The sequence below is a fragment of the Capra hircus genome, chromosome 24 (assembly GCF_001704415.2).
Source record: "Capra hircus breed San Clemente chromosome 24, ASM170441v1, whole genome shotgun sequence".
Taxonomy (NCBI): domain Eukaryota; kingdom Metazoa; phylum Chordata; class Mammalia; order Artiodactyla; family Bovidae; genus Capra; species Capra hircus.
This window is the reverse complement of record NC_030831.1, coordinates 43,580,144-43,598,634: the sequence shown is the minus strand read 5'-3', so window position 1 is coordinate 43,598,634 and position 18,491 is coordinate 43,580,144. Positions and strand designations below refer to the sequence as shown.

The following is an 18,491-nucleotide window of genomic DNA, read 5'->3' as shown; positions in this document are numbered from 1 at the left end:
AGGAGCCCAGGGTACCTGGAGGTCTTTTGGGGCATGGATGCGGGCAATTCCTGTTCTTGCTCGAAGACTGATGCTTTTAATGACTGGTGTGGGGTTTGGACTATCAACTTCTATATCGACTCTTGCCAAAAACTCTTCTGCTGAGTCTAGAATCTCTATAAAAGGTCATTCTTTTAGTTCAGACAATAGCTATTTAATCCTAAATGCCACACATGGTCCAACACTATGCCCTTGGGGGTACAAAAAAATCTTAAGTGAAATGACTCTCTAAAGAACTCAGAAACAAACAGAAATGAGTGGAGGAGAAAAAGGAAGAAAATATCTGATAGATGAGATAACATCAGTTAAGAGAAAAGATCCCAAAAGGTCTTCAGTGGTACTTGCTTAGGTTACCCACCAATAGCACGCTGACTGCCCAATTTTAAAACATCATAAAATATCTGACAAATTACAGAGAACATCTGACACATTCACTGATGGAAGAAATAAGCCTCAACTTGCTAGCTGATTTAGCTACAGAGTAAAGCAAATACCATAAAATGTAAACATGATACCTGAAGAAGTGATCTGTTTCTTTGGACTATGGAAAAGAACCCAAATTACCAGAAATTCTGGATCCTGTAAAATAAAAAAAATTTTGCATATATAGTGAGAGAAAAGTAGTTTGGAACTTGACTTCCTTCTTAACTCTAAACCAGTCCCTCCACCTCCCAGTTACCTGTCCATCGTCACTGGCAGGCATCATGTGGTTGATCACGGAAGGGGCGGCCAGCTGCGCAATTGCGTGGGCGTAAGGCAATGCTCTCAGAGCTGCGTGGATGGGCTCCTTGGAAAAGGTGAAGCAGCGCCAGGCCACAGCATTCTGTTAGAAATGGGAGGGGCTACTTCAGCAGAGCCAATGGTGTCATGCTGGTGGGAGGCTACATCTGTTCACAGAGCCTTAACAAAAACACTAAAATTCTTGACAGAAGTCAGCCAAGGATGCTACCAGCTGTACCTACACCACCTGTCCACGAAACTCTGTGAAAGATCCGTCATGAGTAGCATACTTACAGCACTGATAATCAGTCTGATGGGGATGTTGGCATGCGTCTTGTTCACCAGTTTTAGAGGCAGAGCTTTCCAGCTTCCGTAAGTCAAGTCGCCAAAATCAAGAACACCTTTCTTTTCTGTTTCTACCTAATTATGGGGGGAAAAGGGATTTATAGAAACAATATATTACTAAATATGACAGTTTATATCACTGCCCTTCTAGCCACAAATAGTCAGTATTAACAGTAAGCTTACCTGAAATTCCAAGGGCTACTTTACAATTGCTACTTTCTACCAAAAAAAAATTTTTTTAACGTAGTCCATGTACCCAAATATACTACACAGAACAAAGTTACAGCTAAGCTGAGGCTGCTTTGAGAGGACTGCTAGTCAAGCTCTTAGGCTCTTCACTACCATGGACGTAGTGCTGCCTTCATGTGCCCACAAAGCCAAGTCTCCACGTGCATCTAAACTGAGCCCACAGCACTCCTCAAATCTCCGAGTGATGCTGTCACTGGACACAGTTCCAAGAGAAGCCCTCCTTCACAGGCTGCCCTGGTTGATTCTGCATGTGATACTCCAGACCTCTCACCTGACCACTTACCACACTGCTTCTTAGAGTGGAATCTAAAAGGTCAATGTGTAACATCCAACATTTACAAAGCACCAGGAATAATCCCTGGATATGCTTCAATTTCTCAGTCTCCCCCACTTTTTAAAAAAACTAGTTCTATCAAGTGACTTTATTGACATTCCACACAGACATCCACTCACATGGTCACAGGAAAGCTAACGCTGACCCTCAAGAAGTGAATCTGAAGTAATTTTCCAAGGGTTACTTTTCTGGGGGAGAGGAAAATCAAGCCTTGTTTTATGTGTGGGAGATAGGTTCTTGGCTAACTAGGTTATACTGAAAATTTCAGCACAACCAAAGTGGGAAAAAAAGTCCATAGTGTTGAAGAACAAAGAAATGGGAGAAAATAATCACAAAGCATAACTACTGACAGGGATTTATACTCCAGAATACAAAGAACATCTACAAAAATTTATAAAGACATTCAAAACTAAATAAAAATGGGCAAGAAATATGAATAGGCAGTTCAGAGAAGAGGAGGCCAGGACAGCTAACAGACACAATAAACGATGCTCAACACCAGTCACACAAGCATGAGAGTCAAAACTGGAACTTCATATCCATAAAGAAAGCAAACAGTTCACAATCTAACAACAGCACGTCAGCAATAACAGGCACTCAACATGTTTCCTCAGGGAACACACGCCAGCAAGCAGCCACAGAGAGCCAGAATAAAAGCATGCATACTTAAAAATGTCATGTTCGCTACAGCCACCTGGGACAGCCTCTTAACAAGTCAGGAAAGTTACTGAGCAGTCTCACAGATGCAGCCTGTGTGTGAAGTCCCTGAACCACCTCTCATGGGGACATAGCTCCCCCATCATATCCTGCTGCACCTTCAGGTCCAACTACTCCTCCAGGAAGGCTCTGCCCGACTGGGCTAAGGCTGAACCACCCCTTACACTGAGGTCCCCAGGCTTGTCTGTGCGCTGGCTCAAATGGCACCCCAGACCAGCAAAATCGCAGTCCCTAGGGCTGGGACACAGCCATCACTGTTTCTTCAAGTGAGTCATGTGACTCCAAGGAGCACACCAATCCACTAAGTGTGACTTACCTGAGCCTGTCAAAACACGACAGCGTCAAATACTACTTAGTTTTTGTTTCTGCTACAAAAATGTAGTCTGAATGTAAAACCAGAATTTAAAACTCTTAAAGAAAAACACAGGCAGAACACTCAGTGACACAAATCAAAGCAAGATCCTCTGTGACCCACATCCTAGAGTAGTGGAAATAAAAACAAAAGTAAACAAGTGAGACCTAATGAAACTTAAGAGCTTTTGCCCAGCAAAGGAAACTTTAATCAAGGTGAAAAGACAACCCTCAGAGTGGGAGAAAATAACAGTAAATGAAACAAAGGATTAATTTCCAAAATATATAAGCAACTCATGCAACTCAAGACCAGAAAAACAAACAACCAAATCAAAAAGTGGGAAAAAGACCTAAACAGGCATTTCTCCATGGCTAAATGGAGATGGCTAACGAACACATGAAAAGATGCTCAACATCACTCATTAATAGAGAAATGCAAATCAAAACTACACACCTCACACCAGTCAGAATGGCCATCATCAAAACGTCCACCAATAGCTGCTGCAAAGAGTGTGGAGAAAAGCTCTCGAACTGTTGGTGGGAATGTAAATTGATACAGCCACTATGGAAGACGGTATGAAGATTCCTTAAAAAGCTAGGAATAAAACCACCATATGACTCAGCAATCTCACTCCCAAGCATATACCCTGAGGAAACCAAAACTTAAAAAGACACATGTATACCATTATTCACTGCAGCACTATTTACAATAGCTAGAACATGGAAGCAACCTAGATGTCCATCGACAAATGAATGGATAAAGAAGTGGTACATATACACAATGGAATAATACTCAGCCATAAAAAGGAACGCATTTGAGTCAGTTCTGATGAGGTGGATGAAACTAGAACCTATTATACAGAGTGAAGTAAGTAAGAGAAAGATAATATCGTATCCTAACACATATATATGGAATCTAGAAAAATGGTACTGAAGAATTTATTTACAGGGCAGCAATAGAGAAATAGACAGAGAATACACTTATGGACATGGGGAGAGGGAGGGGAGGAGAGGGTGAGATATATGGAAAGAGTTAACATGGAAACTTACATTACCATATGTAAAATAGATAGTCAACAGGAATTTGCTGTATGGCTCAGGAAACTCAAACAGGGGCTCTGTATCAACCTAGAGGGGTAAGTGGGGAGGGAGATGGGAGGGAAGTTCAAAAGGGAGGGAATTTATGTATACCTATGGCTGACTCATGTTGAGGTTTGATAGAAAACAACAAAATTCTGTAAAGCAATTATCCTTCAAAAAAAAAGTAATTTAAAAAAATGTAGTCTGTTTAAGGACAGGTTCAAAAGCCTGGTCAGTGGAATGTACGGAAACACAGGAAGTCAATGACATTGTCTCAAATAGGGGTAATTTGGTAAAGGCATCACAACTGGGGGAACACAGATGCTACTGACACCCAGTGAGCAGAGACCAGGGCTCTGCTAAGATCCCTACACTGTACATGACAGCCTCCACCACATAACCACCCAGTCAGACATGGCAATGGTGCCAAAGCTGAGAGTCCCTATCCTGGAACAAGCATGGCACAGCTGACTGAAAAATTCATACAATGCCACTTAAGCATAATGTAAAGATCACTAAGAGTTGTAATAACAGAACTTCCACAACCTCTACTTCCTTCTCCACACCATGGACAAGTAAACTGCTAAGCCCAGGCAGTAAGCACAGCCCCAGGGAGGACAAAGAAAAGCATGTGCATGCAAGAAAGGAGGCCCACAAGGTCCTCATCAACCTCCTCGGGGAACCCCACCCTTACCTCACCTCGAAACAGAAGCACAGTTCGAGCTTCTCTGAGTCAAAGAAAAAAATGGGGGCGGTGGGAGCAGTTCAGAGCCCCAGTGAGGGTGGCTGAACTCATGTCAGGTTCCACCGCAAGCCCTTCAGTCTCTAATCATCGGGAAGAGTGCTCTGCTCATCCTGCTCTGCACCCAGCCCACCCCCTCGTTGGTTCCCGAATCGTGTTCAGGGTGCTAGTTCTGATTCTATTCACAACCAATAAGAATAAGACACTGCATGTGCAGTCACACATGTTAACTAATGCTACAGTCTGTAATCATCCAGTGAGGTTTAGAAATCACTGCTACTTGGCCACATCCTCCCCCTCCCATGATTCTGATTTAGCTGGTGTGAGTGGAACCAGGCATTGGGGTTCACCTAAAACCCCCCAGCTATTTCAATGTCCAGGGTAAAGAGCCACTGTCCTAAGAAGCCTCCTATCCAGAAGTCACTTCATTGTCCCAGCTGGGCTAGACCCAATTTCTTTCACTTCCAGAAAAGGGGAGATTGTAGAATAGGAATGTTTTCAGGTACGGAAAACACTGGAGGAGAGAATCTGAACGTGGTGCTTTACCCTCACACGTCAAACTACAGAATGGAAACCAGCTGGAAAACTGCGTTTAATGTTACATACTTTGTTTACACACTTCTTAGCAAGTATACTGTGCTTCTGTAAAACAACAGAAATAATTTTAAGTGTCTTGTTTTTGGCAGTGCTCTGCACCTTGTGGGACCTGAGTTCACTGACCAGGGACTGAACCCATACCCTTGACAGCGGCAGTACAGAGTCCTTACCACTGGACCACCAGGGAATTCCCAAAAAGAATTTTAAATTTTGGAATAAGAAGATATTAAGAACCAATGTTTAGCTTGATTGTAACTTTCTGGCACACTCATCCACAAATTCATTTTACCCAAATATTACTTCTAAGGTTTACATAGCCTCATTAAAATACCACTTGTGACAAAGACCCGCTCACAGACAGTCACCTCGATCATGGGAGTCTCAGCAATGGCAGTGAGGACAACCCTGCTGGCTAGGGCTTCCGCCTGTGCCACGTCTCTGCGTCGGCTGAGAATGGCCAGGAAGCAACACTGAATATACATCGGAAGATCCCGGGATCAGATGGTATGAAGAGCACTTTAATCTCTTCTGTGGCATGAGGTCTTATGATGACTCTATTCTTGAAAACTAAACAAGGATAAGCTGAAAAATCCACCTTAAAAAGAAGAGACATGTGGTCTGTTAAGAAATAACTTCACACTGAAAATCAGGAGGAAAAAATAATGAGCCTAAGATCTATTTTCACAGTCAAGCTACCAAATCTACATGTTAGCTCTACAAAAGCACCCATGTCTCATAATTCGATATCTGGAAAAATAAAACCAGTCAAATTTATCAGGACTTCTTTTTTCTTTTTTTGGCTACGTCACATGGCTTGTGGGACCTTTTCCAACCAAGGACTAAAACTGGGCTGAGGCAATGAAAATGCCAAATACTAACTAGAGGACCACCAGGGAACTCCCAGAAGGACTTCTGAAGAGAAGTTATTTTTACTTCCACTTTCTTTGAAAGGGTGCTGGAAATGGCAGCACTTTCAGCCCTGGACATCACCCTAGGATTCACCTCTCACCCTGGACATCACCTGGTACCTGGTCTCTGCAGCTGTGTGCAGACTCATTTCCAAGGTTCCTCGTCAGGCCTCCAAGTTTATGATTCTGACTCATTCAAATCCCTCCCTCCTCACCCTAAATGAAAATCTTCTTTACTCCCACTTCCAGAGACAACATTACCTCCTACATGCCCCTCCAATCTCACCACCTCTCACCCTCAACCCTTTCTCCAGCCACTTGTTTTCCTGTGCCCTCAGGATCAAAGGGGAAGAGTCAGGAAAAAGGAGAGAGGGTACAGTCTTATTAATTAGGTAAATCAAGGTCATCACTAGGAGCTAAGAGGAAAGAGAAAACCTGCCCACCAACATCTGTCTGTGAGGAGCTGCTGACAGTGCTTCCCATCCTCCCCACTTGCTGAAGCCCACAGGGTCTAGAGTCTAGAAGTCAGTGGCTGTGACTGATCATGTGAGAGACTCCTACTCTCATGTTGAAACTGTGTTTCCAGGCATTTCTAACAGTCATGTAAAGGACTTCCCTGGTGGTTCACTGGTCGAGTGCCTGCCTTGCAATATGGGGAATGTGGGTTTGATCCCTGGTCAAGGAACTAGGCTCCCATATGAATCAAAGCAACTAAACCCACGTGTTGAAAATGAGTCCACATGATGCAATGAAGATTCCAAGTTAGGAGACCTGACACAGCCAAGTAAATAAATAAATAGATACTAAAAAAAGAAGATCATGTAAGAACACAACCAGATAAATTCACTTACCAAAAGCAGGTATAGGTCCCAATAGTAACTTGTTTCTTTTGGCGGTTTTGATTTGGTTTTTTGGATAAATGCAGCAATTTATATTCAATCACATTGAACAAAACCAGCAGAGACCAGAACTCAGAGCTCCAGTCAGGGGTTTAAAGATAGCACAAAAAGCACATTTACATGATTTTATAAACAAGTGACAATGAAGTATTATGGTTAATAAATAAACAGTAACACCTGGTAATATCAGAAACAAACTCAAGTTTCACTTTCACCAGAAGTACTACAACAAAAGGAGAACCAAGATAAAGACACCTTCCAACGCCTCTGTGTCAAGTGCAGGGCGGGGACAAGCTCCCTTCATCAAGGGAGAAGTAGGGAAAGGAGAAGCCCAGCATCAACCTTAAGGTGACCGCTCAATCAGAAGAAAGACACAGGGAGCTCACCTTTTCACCGTCAACACTGACACTAAGAACCCCGATGCTGACCTGCAGCCAGCGGTCAGCAGGGTTCAGGACACTGAGGTAAGTTTGTGAAGCAATGCCAACACAGCAAGCATGAGGAAACTTCAATTCCTCAGGCACACTTACTCTCCCTGGAAAGAGAAAAAGCAGAGTCAAAACCACACCCAACTTAATTAAAATAACAGAAGAACTCCAAGTTCAGAGCCTGAGACAGAACCAGAGAGACAAAGACAGTAGTTTTACCTGAGTTTTTACATTTTTCTAGGGCTACTCAGGAGAAGGCAATGGCACCCCACTCCAGTACTCTTGCCTGGAAAATCCTATGGACAGAGGAGCCTGGTAGGCTGCAGTCCATGGGGTCGCTAAGAGTCAGGCAAGACTGAGTGACTTCACTTTCACTTTTCACTTTCACGCATTGGAAAAGGAAATGGCAACCCATTCCAGTATTCTTGCCTGGAGAATCCCAGGGACAGAGGAGCCTAGTGGGCTGCCGTCTATGGGGTCGCACAGAGTTGGACATGACTGAAGTGACAGCAACAGCAGCAGCAGGGCTACTCAGGGACACTTGCACAGAAATATGGTCGTGTTCCAAATTCAGGATAAAGAAAAAAGCTCACATGAAATTCACTCTCATCATTACTTCCTTGAAATAAATCAGTTTTAAGGTCCCAACTGAGAAAATAATTCAACCTTTAAATAACAGCAACCAACAACAAGCAGTATCAGAGTAAAAGGGTCTTACCAAGTCCTGACACCACTGCTGAATCCCATGGCTCAATTCCACAGTCTGGATGCAGAGACTGCACTTTGGCCGCATTCAGAAGGTTCTGACTGAAGGTGTCAGAGTACAGGTTACAAAAGGAAGAGGAGGCCATCAGCCCTGAGCCGATATCCTGTCCCAGGCAGAGGCCTGAAGTCACCGAGCGCTGGACATGTTCTCTCACAACAGCAGGGTGACAGCTTCCCGGGAGCCCACAGGAGAGCCCGCAAGCGGTGGCGCCACAGGCCAGGCAGCGAGGCAGGGTGGCACTGCTGGCTGCAGGCAGTGCCCCAGAGTGCAGCTGGGCACAAGGAGCCATGGGGAGGGGATAGCGCACTGAGACTGCAGGACCTGTGGGGGGCATGTGCTGCCTCATGGGTGCAGGGCCGCAGCCCTCGGTGCTGGGGACAGATGTCTGGTAAGGACCCTGGCCACTGAATTCGCTGTCGGTAGCTGATGTGTCTCTAGGAGTCACGCGCCCACCGTCGAGCACAGGTGCCTGGCAGGACATGGGGAGGCACAGTGTGGCCAGTGTGGCCGGGTGGAGGCTGGATTCACTCGGCAGAGCCAGGCTAACCTGCTCCAGGTCACCTCGGTCTGAGGTCAAACCCATCACACTGGTCTGTGACCGATCTTCACTCTTGGAGGAAGGCAGTCTACTGGAGCTAAAGTCCAGTTTTACATCTTCAGGTCTACTGCTCAGGGAATTCGTTTCAGTCACGTTTTCTGTGTCCAAGTTCTTCTGGATAATATATGATAATGCTCCTTTTCCTCTACTTTGAAATGGGCTTTTTTCTCCCAACTTCTCTGCAGCCGGCTCCTGAGCTGGAACTGGACTGGCGTGGATAATTGTGGTGCTCAACTCACTGGTGATATCACTCTATGTGACAGAAAATGTTCAGAAATTATCCACAGATAAAATGAATGTTACAACTGCAAACCATGCTGATATACTCTCAAAGAGCAGAGATCTACAAGATATCATGACTCTAAAAAAACACAGGGCTATAAGAGCAGTAGTTTCTGTAGCCGTGAAAAGCAGGATTAAGAGTTAGAAAATCTGCATTCATTGTTTTTTGGCAACCCAATCCAGTATTCTTGCCTGGAGAATCCAAAGGACAGAGGAGCCTGGCAGTCTACAGTCCATGGGGACACAAGAGTCAAACACGACTTAGCAACTAAACCACCACCACCACATTCCCTGTTTTTACCAATTACAGAACCAGAAACAAGTAGTTTTGTTTAGTAATTAAGTGTCTTCAAACACCCAAATTTTACATCTACGACATCGTGGTCTGGCCTCTCTTCCTCTCGCCACATATACAATTCAGTGTGGCCATGAATCAAATGCAGGGTGTATTCTGTGATTCCCTCTTCCCCCACACCTGACTCCAGGTAGGCCCCATCAAGCTCTGCTGGACACGCCACCAGCTGAGGCCATCCATTGCCTCTTGAAGCTCCCACAGTGCACTTCACTGCACAGCATGTCTTCGTGTGCTCCACCAGACTGAGAGCTTTTTGAGGGCAAGACACTAAATATGTGTACCTGCAGTGCCAACCCAGCACAAGTAGCTGTTTGAGCAAAATATATGTGCATGCACGCACGCACACTTACTTTAAAAGAAAAAGAGGAACCAAAATTAGGCCTGAATTCAAGTTTGTCTTACATCAGTAAGACTTCAGAGGTAAGTGTGAGTAAAGAAGTGACAGAAGTGCTTACCTCGCGGTCGTCAAGGCCACGACCTGAGGCCACGGAGGGACTGATGCTCTCCTGCTGGGACACGTACGTCAGCCTGCTGACACTGGCCTCTGGACACGTCAGCTGGGACAACTCCCTCTCACAGGGGCGCTTCTGTGGATGAGCTGCTGAACCAAATGACTCCAGGGCACACCTGGGAGAGAGAATACCTGTGTCTGGACTTGTCCATCCCTTCACTTAACATCATCTACATGGCAGAAAGCCCTTCCTGCTTGCCTACAACCCCGTCAACCTTCACTACTGTCTGTCCTAGTTGCCATATGCAACTCAACCCTGGGTTCATTCTTCTTACCCTTGATTACACCATCTTATCCTTATCTAAATCTGTGAATTATAGTCCTATTGAATGAAGTATCTGGTAAGCTACTGAAAAAAAAAATGTTGTAGCAGTTTCATTAATAAATTCCATATACAATCCCTTAACAGTGTTAGCTTTTCATTCAACAGTTAATGAAGACCTGATATAGACCAATGAACAGAGAACTCGGCAACTCCTGCCCCAAAGAGCAAAGCAAAAACAAGAATCTCATGGACGAGTACACAGAAATGGGCAGAACCGCACCATGGTGGGGAGACAAAGGGCCCAGCTCCTGGCTGACCATCAAGCAGGCACAGCCAAACCCCTGTACTCAGGGGCTATACATCAAGAGATGAATCCTGAGGAAAAAATTAGGGCTAACTATAGAGATTCACTAAAAGGATATGTCATACATCACTGTAAGTACTAAAGCAGGGCATCTTAGATGTCATATAGGAGAAGGAGGCTATGGCAATTAGGGTACAGACATAAAATAAAACACTGGGCAACTGTTTTAAATCATGCAGCTGAATACTACCAACTGGCTCAGAAAGATGTTCAAGATATATTAAGTTTAAAAAAAAAGTAAGCAATAAATAATAAGATCCCACATACACATTCAACATTCCATCAATCCCCAGCACAGAGCCAGGCCAGCCTGACAGAGGAGGGACAAGGCTTCCTCTCGAGGAGGGGTAGGAGACACACTGGGTGGGAAACACCATCAAAGCCACCTTTGCCAACAGCTGCTGCACCTCTGCAAACTCCGCCACTTAGCTTTAAGTCTGTAATTAACTGGACTGAATTTTACTCCCCCCTTCCCCCCCCCCCCCACAAAGTCTGCAATACTCAGCTGGGCAATGGATACAGAGAGAAAATCCTATTTTGAATTCTGGATTTTTACAAGGACCAAATCAAGACAGCACTGACCAAACACTAGTAAATCTCTAACCAATGGAAACAAAATACTAATCAACTTGCTTCAGGCCCACTTTAGCCCTGAATCACATGCACCTGCATGGGTTCTGTACGCACATGCACACACATGCACACACAGTCATACTCACACAGACAACATGGGGCGGCACGAAGAAGAGTTCTGGGTACTGTGGAGCATGCTGAGTCTCGCTCCTCTCGTCAAAAGGAACAGAAGCACTGAGGCTGTTATTACCTCAAGCAATGAGAACTGAACTGTAAGAACACACAGAAACAAAAGGAGAGCAACTCAGGATGCCAGACTGGTGCCAGCCACACAGAGACTCAAGGCAGCACTGGTCCTGCCAGAAGGTGACTGGACATTAAAGACCAGCAGCAGGAGTGCTGGCAAGCAGCACAGTCAGCAGACAAAGCACTCTCACCAGAAAGATGTGGCTGCTCAAGAGATCAATGTTCTGACCAACATTTCACCATGAATGTGAAGAAACTTAATGAATATGAGTTGGAAGAAACAAGAAAAAAAAAAGACTAAAAACACGAAAGCCATTTTACAGTAAAAAAAAAAAAAAGTACAAGTAGGATTTCAATAAAAAGAAAGGAATACAAAATGAATGTTCATACTGGCAGCCATGAAAAGCATAGGTGGTACAGCAGAAAATCAGTAATGCTGAGTAAACACTTGAACAGCTAGGCTACTCCATGATACAGGGAGAATGCAGAGATATGAAGATGAGGAGAAAGAAACCCGTGGGGATGCCCCGAGAGGCACTCCCAGCTCTAGGCATCTCAGGAGGAACAGGTCACAGGACTCAGGAAATGAACTCTCCTCAGGGGAGAAGAGTAAATGCAGCCATGAAATTAAAAGACGTCTGCTCCTTGGAAGAAAAGCTATGACCAATCTTGACAGCATATTAAAAAGCAGAGACATTACTTTGCCAACAAAGTTCTGCCTAGTCACTATGGTTTTTCCAGCAGTTATGTATGGAGGTGAGAGTTGGACCATAAAGAAAGCTGAGCACCGAAGAATTGATGCTTTTGAACCGTGGTGTTGAAGACGACTCTTGAGAGTCCCTTGGACTGCAAGGAGATCAAACCAGCCCATCCTAAAGGAAATCAATCCCGAATATTCATTGGAAGGACTGATGCTGAAGCTGAAGCTCCAATACTTTGGTCACCAGATGCGAAGAACTGACTCACTGGAAAAGACCCTGATGCAGGGAAAGATTGAGGGCAGAAGGGGACGACAGAGGATGAGATGGTTGGATGGTATCACCAACTCAATGGGACATGAGTTTGAGCAAGCTGCAGGAGTTGATGATGGACAGGGAAGCCTGGCATGTGGCAGTCCATGGGGTCACAGAGTCACACACGACTAAGAGACGGAACTGAACAAAGGGAGAGACCACCATGCACAGAGAGCACAGCCCAGGAAAAGCAACTACAAGACGCAGACATGTACACTTACACTGATGACAGGAAAAGCACAGGCGCAACAGCAGGAAGATAAACTGGAGCCAGAAGTTTGGCCTTGGCAGGAAGGGCTGTCCTGCAGCAGGAAGGACAGGAGGACGTGGCATGCCCACCCAGAGAGCATGAGGCAGCACCCAGGAGGACAAGTGACAGCAGAATGAACCTCAGAACCTGCTGTGACCACCTTCTTTCCCACCAAGCCTGACATCTGGCCCTGGCTGAGCGGTGGGGATGCAGGTGGCTGACCCTCAGAAAGGAGGAAGCTCACCAATCCCATGGTCACTTTAGAAAGGGCAACAATGCCATTGTCAAAGTATCTGATCACGTGCCAATTTCATGACAAAGTTTAGCATCTCCCTAAGGTATGTTTCCTACACTTAAAGAATGAGTGCATTTTCTTAGGCACACAAGATAAAAACAGGTGGGTCCAAGTATAAGAGCAGCCAGCCCAGCGTTTTGTCTCTGATCATGCAGTAAAGGGCAGGGTGAAGGGAAAAAATCATAATAAGTCTTTATATGGCACTTAGTTTTTATTAAATGCCTGCATATACAATTTAAAACTATAAAAACCACAGAAAACAAGATAATATTGGAAGGTACACAGGAGTTAAGAAACAATAAAGAGAATACTGAAAGGAATCTAGAAAGCAGCAATGTGAAATGCAAACAAAATGAAAAAGAAATTAAAAGAGAAGCATTACTATTGTGATGGAAAAGCTCTGTGTCTCAAACCACGGAGGTGGTTACACACATTCACATCTGTGATAAAATGGAACAATTCTAGCCACACACCATGCCCAGGACAAGTTCCTGGTGGTGACCCATGCAAGAACTAGGGAAACAGGCTCTCTTTATACTAGCTTTGCAACTTCCTGTGGCTCTAACAAGTTTCTCAAGAAAGGGGGGAAAAAATGAAAAAAAGAAAAGATTAAAGAGAAAATAAATGCAGAAGTCAAGCAAAATTTGGTCAGGACCAATATTTTAACAACTAAAATAATAATAATAAACCTTCCTGATAAAAGGAAGCTCGACTCCAAATACTAAAGGGCACTGCATGACAAGGTGCTGCAAGGTGGCCAAGAAGTCAACACAGAGACACAGCCTAATGAAGTCACTAGACTCAAAAGATCTTATTAGACTCAAAAGCATCTTTAGCATAAAGCTTACCAAAAAATCATGTCAAGTGTGAGACAAAAACTGCTGCCATATAGAAAGCTTACTTTATTAAATGTAAGGACTCTGTCTTTGATGGCTTTATAAAAGATCTTTTATATGTTTCTTTAAGGAAAGATTTTAGTAAGCTGGAAATTTTACCTAAGCAGTGAAATTATCATGAATATTTGATATTTTCAAACAAACTGAAATTACATTTGATATCCAAGTTACGTACTAAGTGCTGCCCCAGCTGTTCCTGGACTTTACATATCTTGGGAAACAGTGTGAGTAAGCTGGAGCTAAGAATTCACAAGAGCAAAAAGTACAAGAGAGGAAAAACTTTCTAAAGACTAGAAACTGTACAATTCATGTCACAAAGGGCCATTCACTCTCTTTAATACATCCAGGGATCCAAGAAATGGAGACAAGAAAGACTAATAGTCCAATACACATAGACACATCTGATAAAGCACTATATTTAAAATGTTCAAAGTTCCATAGACACACACACGTAACTATATATGTGTAAACTTTTGAAGCAATGTTGACTTACATCATTTTTGAAAAATTAAAGTTTCTATAACTTGAAGATTAAGTTAATCTATAGACTGTATTCAAACATGTAAAATATTAGCATTATTATCCTAACCTTTGAAAAAGCACCTACCAATCTCATTAGTATTAAGAGCACAAACTAACACTGTTAAGATAAAAAAAAAATCCAAAATTAAGTTATTTAAAATGCTAATAAGAAAACAGTGAATTGCATATCTTCATCACACACAGATATAAGAGCAAGTCAGTAAGACTCTTTTGGAAAACAGGTTGCCAATCTGGAAAGCCTGAAAATACTCTTATTCCTGACTTGGTAATTTTACTTCTGAGGAAATCAGTTACAACACAAAGAAAAATTTTATGAGCAAACTTGTTCATCCCAGTATCATTAAAATGGCAAAAAAAAAAAAAAAAAAAAAAATCCAGTATCTCCAATATCTACCAAAAGCACCAAATAAACCATGACAGATCCATAATGCAGTATATAACATTAATTTTCTTTTAAATACAAGGAATTATTGCAGTGAAAACAGCAGAGCATAAAAATCTGCAAAGAAATATGGCTTGAAAGAAACTCACAAAATATAATTGTTAGCTTTGAGAGATGAACCTATAGTGACTAGTTTTCTTTACATTTTATTCCAGTTTTCCTATACTGAGCATGTATTTTTATTATTAAAAAAAAAAAAATAAGCACCTACCCTGATAAACTAGTTCCTGAAATTTCACTAGGAGAAGAATGACTCAGCGGAGAAGTGGAAGGTCGGAAGCTGTCCTCGCCATTCTCCGAGCCGTGTCCACCTCGCTCAGGAGAGGGACTTTTCACATCTATCAGAAAGATGTATTTTCCAATAAGGACACAGAAAAAAACAAAACACTCCATGCAATTTTTTGAGTGTGACCAATTACTCTGAACTTACCAACACTTTTAGGTGAGATTATGGAATGGTTTTCAAAAGCCACGTGCTTTTCACTGTTACTTGTCTCACTAATGCACTCATTTTGCCTCTGGTAGTCTCTACTCTCCTGTAGGCCTTTACACTCTTCTGACAGCCAGAGAGATGCTACTCTGGGGTTCCCAACGACGGAGCAACTATCAGAGGCTGGAATGGGTATGGAGGCAGCTTTTTCGCCATCACCAGAATCTGGGGATTTATGGTCAATGGAATGTGTCTTCACATCAACCGCTGTACCCGCTCTCTCACCCACATTTGTAAGAACTGAATTTGAAGAGCTAATTGTTCTCAACGATGCCTGATCCACACTGTCTCCACTTTCACCATAACAACCGGCTGCAGTGCCTATCTCTGGCTCCCTTACGCTTATGCTAGTAGCACCCAGGTCCACCACAGGGATGTCGTGTGTAGTCCGTTCTTTGGACAAAGATAAATCCCAAATACCAGACACACCAGCTCTTGAAAAGTTGTCCAGCCCACCTTCATACTGACTAATTTCTGTTTTCTTAAGGTATCTCTCCATATCAAATGTGCTGGATCCATTACTTTTTTCCAGATCATTAGGTAAGAAATGAGACACAGCAGAATGGTGTCTTTGTTTACCATCCTCTTGACAAGTCTTCTCTTGGGTTTTATTTGAAAGTGCTTTGATCATGGTGGCAAGCTGGAGAGGGTCAGCGCTCACTGATGCTTCCGCAATGGCAGAAGCAATGGTGCTTATCCTCAGCACAGAGTCACTCTCACTGGGCAGCTCATCTGTATGTCTCTGAGGTTTGCTGCTGACAAGGAAAGTGTCCTAGAGATCAGAAAGTTCACATCAGTTCCATGTACATATACATATCAGTTTAATCTTTATTTGTAAGTGCTTCATAAGATCTAACAGCAGCAAGAAATTAATAGTATACCAGTTGAATCTCCTAATGAAAAAAAACAGCTGCTATCAACTTTAACTGCAGAGTACTAGTTCACTTACAACGTCCGATCATCAGCTGTTCAAAAAACATCTTCAGGAGTTAAACGCTAAAACTGAATCAGAGAGTAACTGTAAACCAAAAAATTAAACTACTGAAACTGAGAAGCCATCGAGTCACAGTGATTCCAAGTATATTCTTGGTAATTTTAGTCAACCGTTAGAATTATTTATAAGCAAGACAGAAACAGAAGCACTGGGTAAAACAATGAGATGGAACCAACAACAAAGCAACATAAACCTATTTAATATTTTTTAAATACAAATTAAGACTTCAGCCTCCAGGAATAGCGGACTAAGTAATGCAAACCAACTCTGGCTGAGAGCAATCAGAACAACACAGCATGTTCAAAAGCAACTCTGAGAAGGTACTAGACAACTGAAAAAAAGGAATGAAAAACTATGGGGCCAAAATCCAAGAGAAAAGAGAATCCCAGAGGGGTGAGCCCAGTCCTGGGGATGCTATTCCTCAGGGTCTCTGCTGATTCAAGAGGGGGCTACTGCTAAGACGTCAGGAAGCTTAAGAAGCTAAGAAAATAATTTTTTTAAAAGAAGCTCAGAAAAGCTGCTCTTAAGGGAGTAAGAGTACAAAAATCAGATTCAGAGTCTGCCAATGATAAGGGAGAGGTGGTGATCACAGTGAAAATCCACGCTTTAGGACACGACCACAGAGGGCTACACTTGAGGAGTAAAGGTGGCTTAGCTCTGAACAGCTCGATCCCAGGAACTGAATTAAAGCAACCTAGGACTGCTGGGGTTCCTCACTTAGAAGCAAGTAAAAATCCTGTCTGGAAGGCATCTCCCATGGACTCAAATATTTCGCCAACTTTTCCTGTAAAAATGTACTCCTCACAATGCTCCAAGGTAATGTGTCCCATATTCCAGAAAAAGAGAACTGCAGAGCATGCAGACAATGGACTCTCAGAGTCTAAAACACATCTAAAACATCAAATCTAACAAAAGCTAACACATACTTAAGGAAGTAAAAAGTAACATTAAGGGACTTCCCTGTGGTCCAGTGGCTACATTCCCAGTGCAGGGGGCCTATGCTTGATCCCTGCTTGGGGAACTAGATCCTGTGTGCTGCAACTAAAACGATCCCATGTGCCATAACTAGATACATACATATTTAAGAAAAACAACAATGACACTGAGAACTCAACAGAAGAGGAGAAATTATCAAGAAAGAACTAAATGTAAATTCTATAATTAAAAAACACAATAACAAATCAAGAACCCTAAGGACAGGTTTCACAACTTGGACACAACGGAAAAAAGAATCAGACTTGGAAGAGAAGTCTTAAAAAAATTATTCAGAATGCAAGAGAAAGTAACAGAAAACAGAACAGAAAGAATATAAAAGAAAAAGATACTGAAAAGTCTAACATACTTGTTAACAAACATACACCAAACAACTACACGTTTCAAGAATAAAGGTAAAGTAAACATATCTTCAGACTGACAGAGGATTCATTATCAGTAGTCCCTCACAAAACAAAATTGTAAGGGTATTTTTCAAGCAAAAGAAAATTAATCTTAAATGGAAGGTCAGAGATACACATTGGTTGTATGTAATAATGGTAATCACCATCAACATCATCATAATCTCTTATGGGGTTTACAAAGAGAAATAAATATAAACAACAGGCAATTATAAGACTGGAATAAAGTAAACTGAATGTTTTATGATACTTTTAATGTTAAGGAAGAGATAGGGAAAACCAAAAAACCCCAACATGGACATGAATTTGAGCAAACTCTGGGAGACAGTAGACAGGGAAGCCTTACGTGCTGCAGTCCATGGGGTCACAAAGAGTTGGGCATGACTTAGTGACTTGAACAAAACAACAACAAAATAGCCAACATACTTTTACTATAAAACCACACTATTTAACAGTGTCATACTGATATAAGAAAGATTTCAAATATCCATCAACAGTAGATATACCGATGGCAGGATATGCATGGTAGAATACCATACAGCAATGAAAATTATCTACTATACTGATCATAGTTGAATCTTAACAAACATAAGTGAAAAAAAAAAGAAAAAATATATGCTACTACATGATTTCTTACATATAAAGTTCAAAAAGAGATGAACAGGTGACAGTGTTAGAGGTCAGACAGGAGAAAGCAGTCTTCAGAAGGGACAAAAACATGGCTCCTGGGCTGCTGACAACATTCTCTTTCTTGACCTTGGGTGTACATGGGTGTATAAGTTTTGATAACTCACTAAGTTTATGT

General features: G+C 42.6%; 1 protein-coding gene across 1 annotated transcript in view; it reads right to left on the bottom strand.

Annotated features, from left to right (window-relative positions):
• Positions 1–18,491, bottom strand: part of CEP192 (centrosomal protein 192) — a 73,950-nt gene that overhangs the window by 31,952 nt on the left and 23,507 nt on the right. Inside the window, 11 exon segments of the mRNA XM_013974402.2 lie at positions 16–155; positions 555–618; positions 719–862; positions 1,054–1,179; positions 5,540–5,607; positions 5,610–5,769; positions 7,368–7,516; positions 8,128–9,025; positions 9,866–10,037; positions 15,020–15,146; positions 15,239–16,070. Coding sequence (XP_013829856.2) covers positions 16–155; positions 555–618; positions 719–862; positions 1,054–1,179; positions 5,540–5,607; positions 5,610–5,769; positions 7,368–7,516; positions 8,128–9,025; positions 9,866–10,037; positions 15,020–15,146; positions 15,239–16,070 — 2,880 coding nt within the window.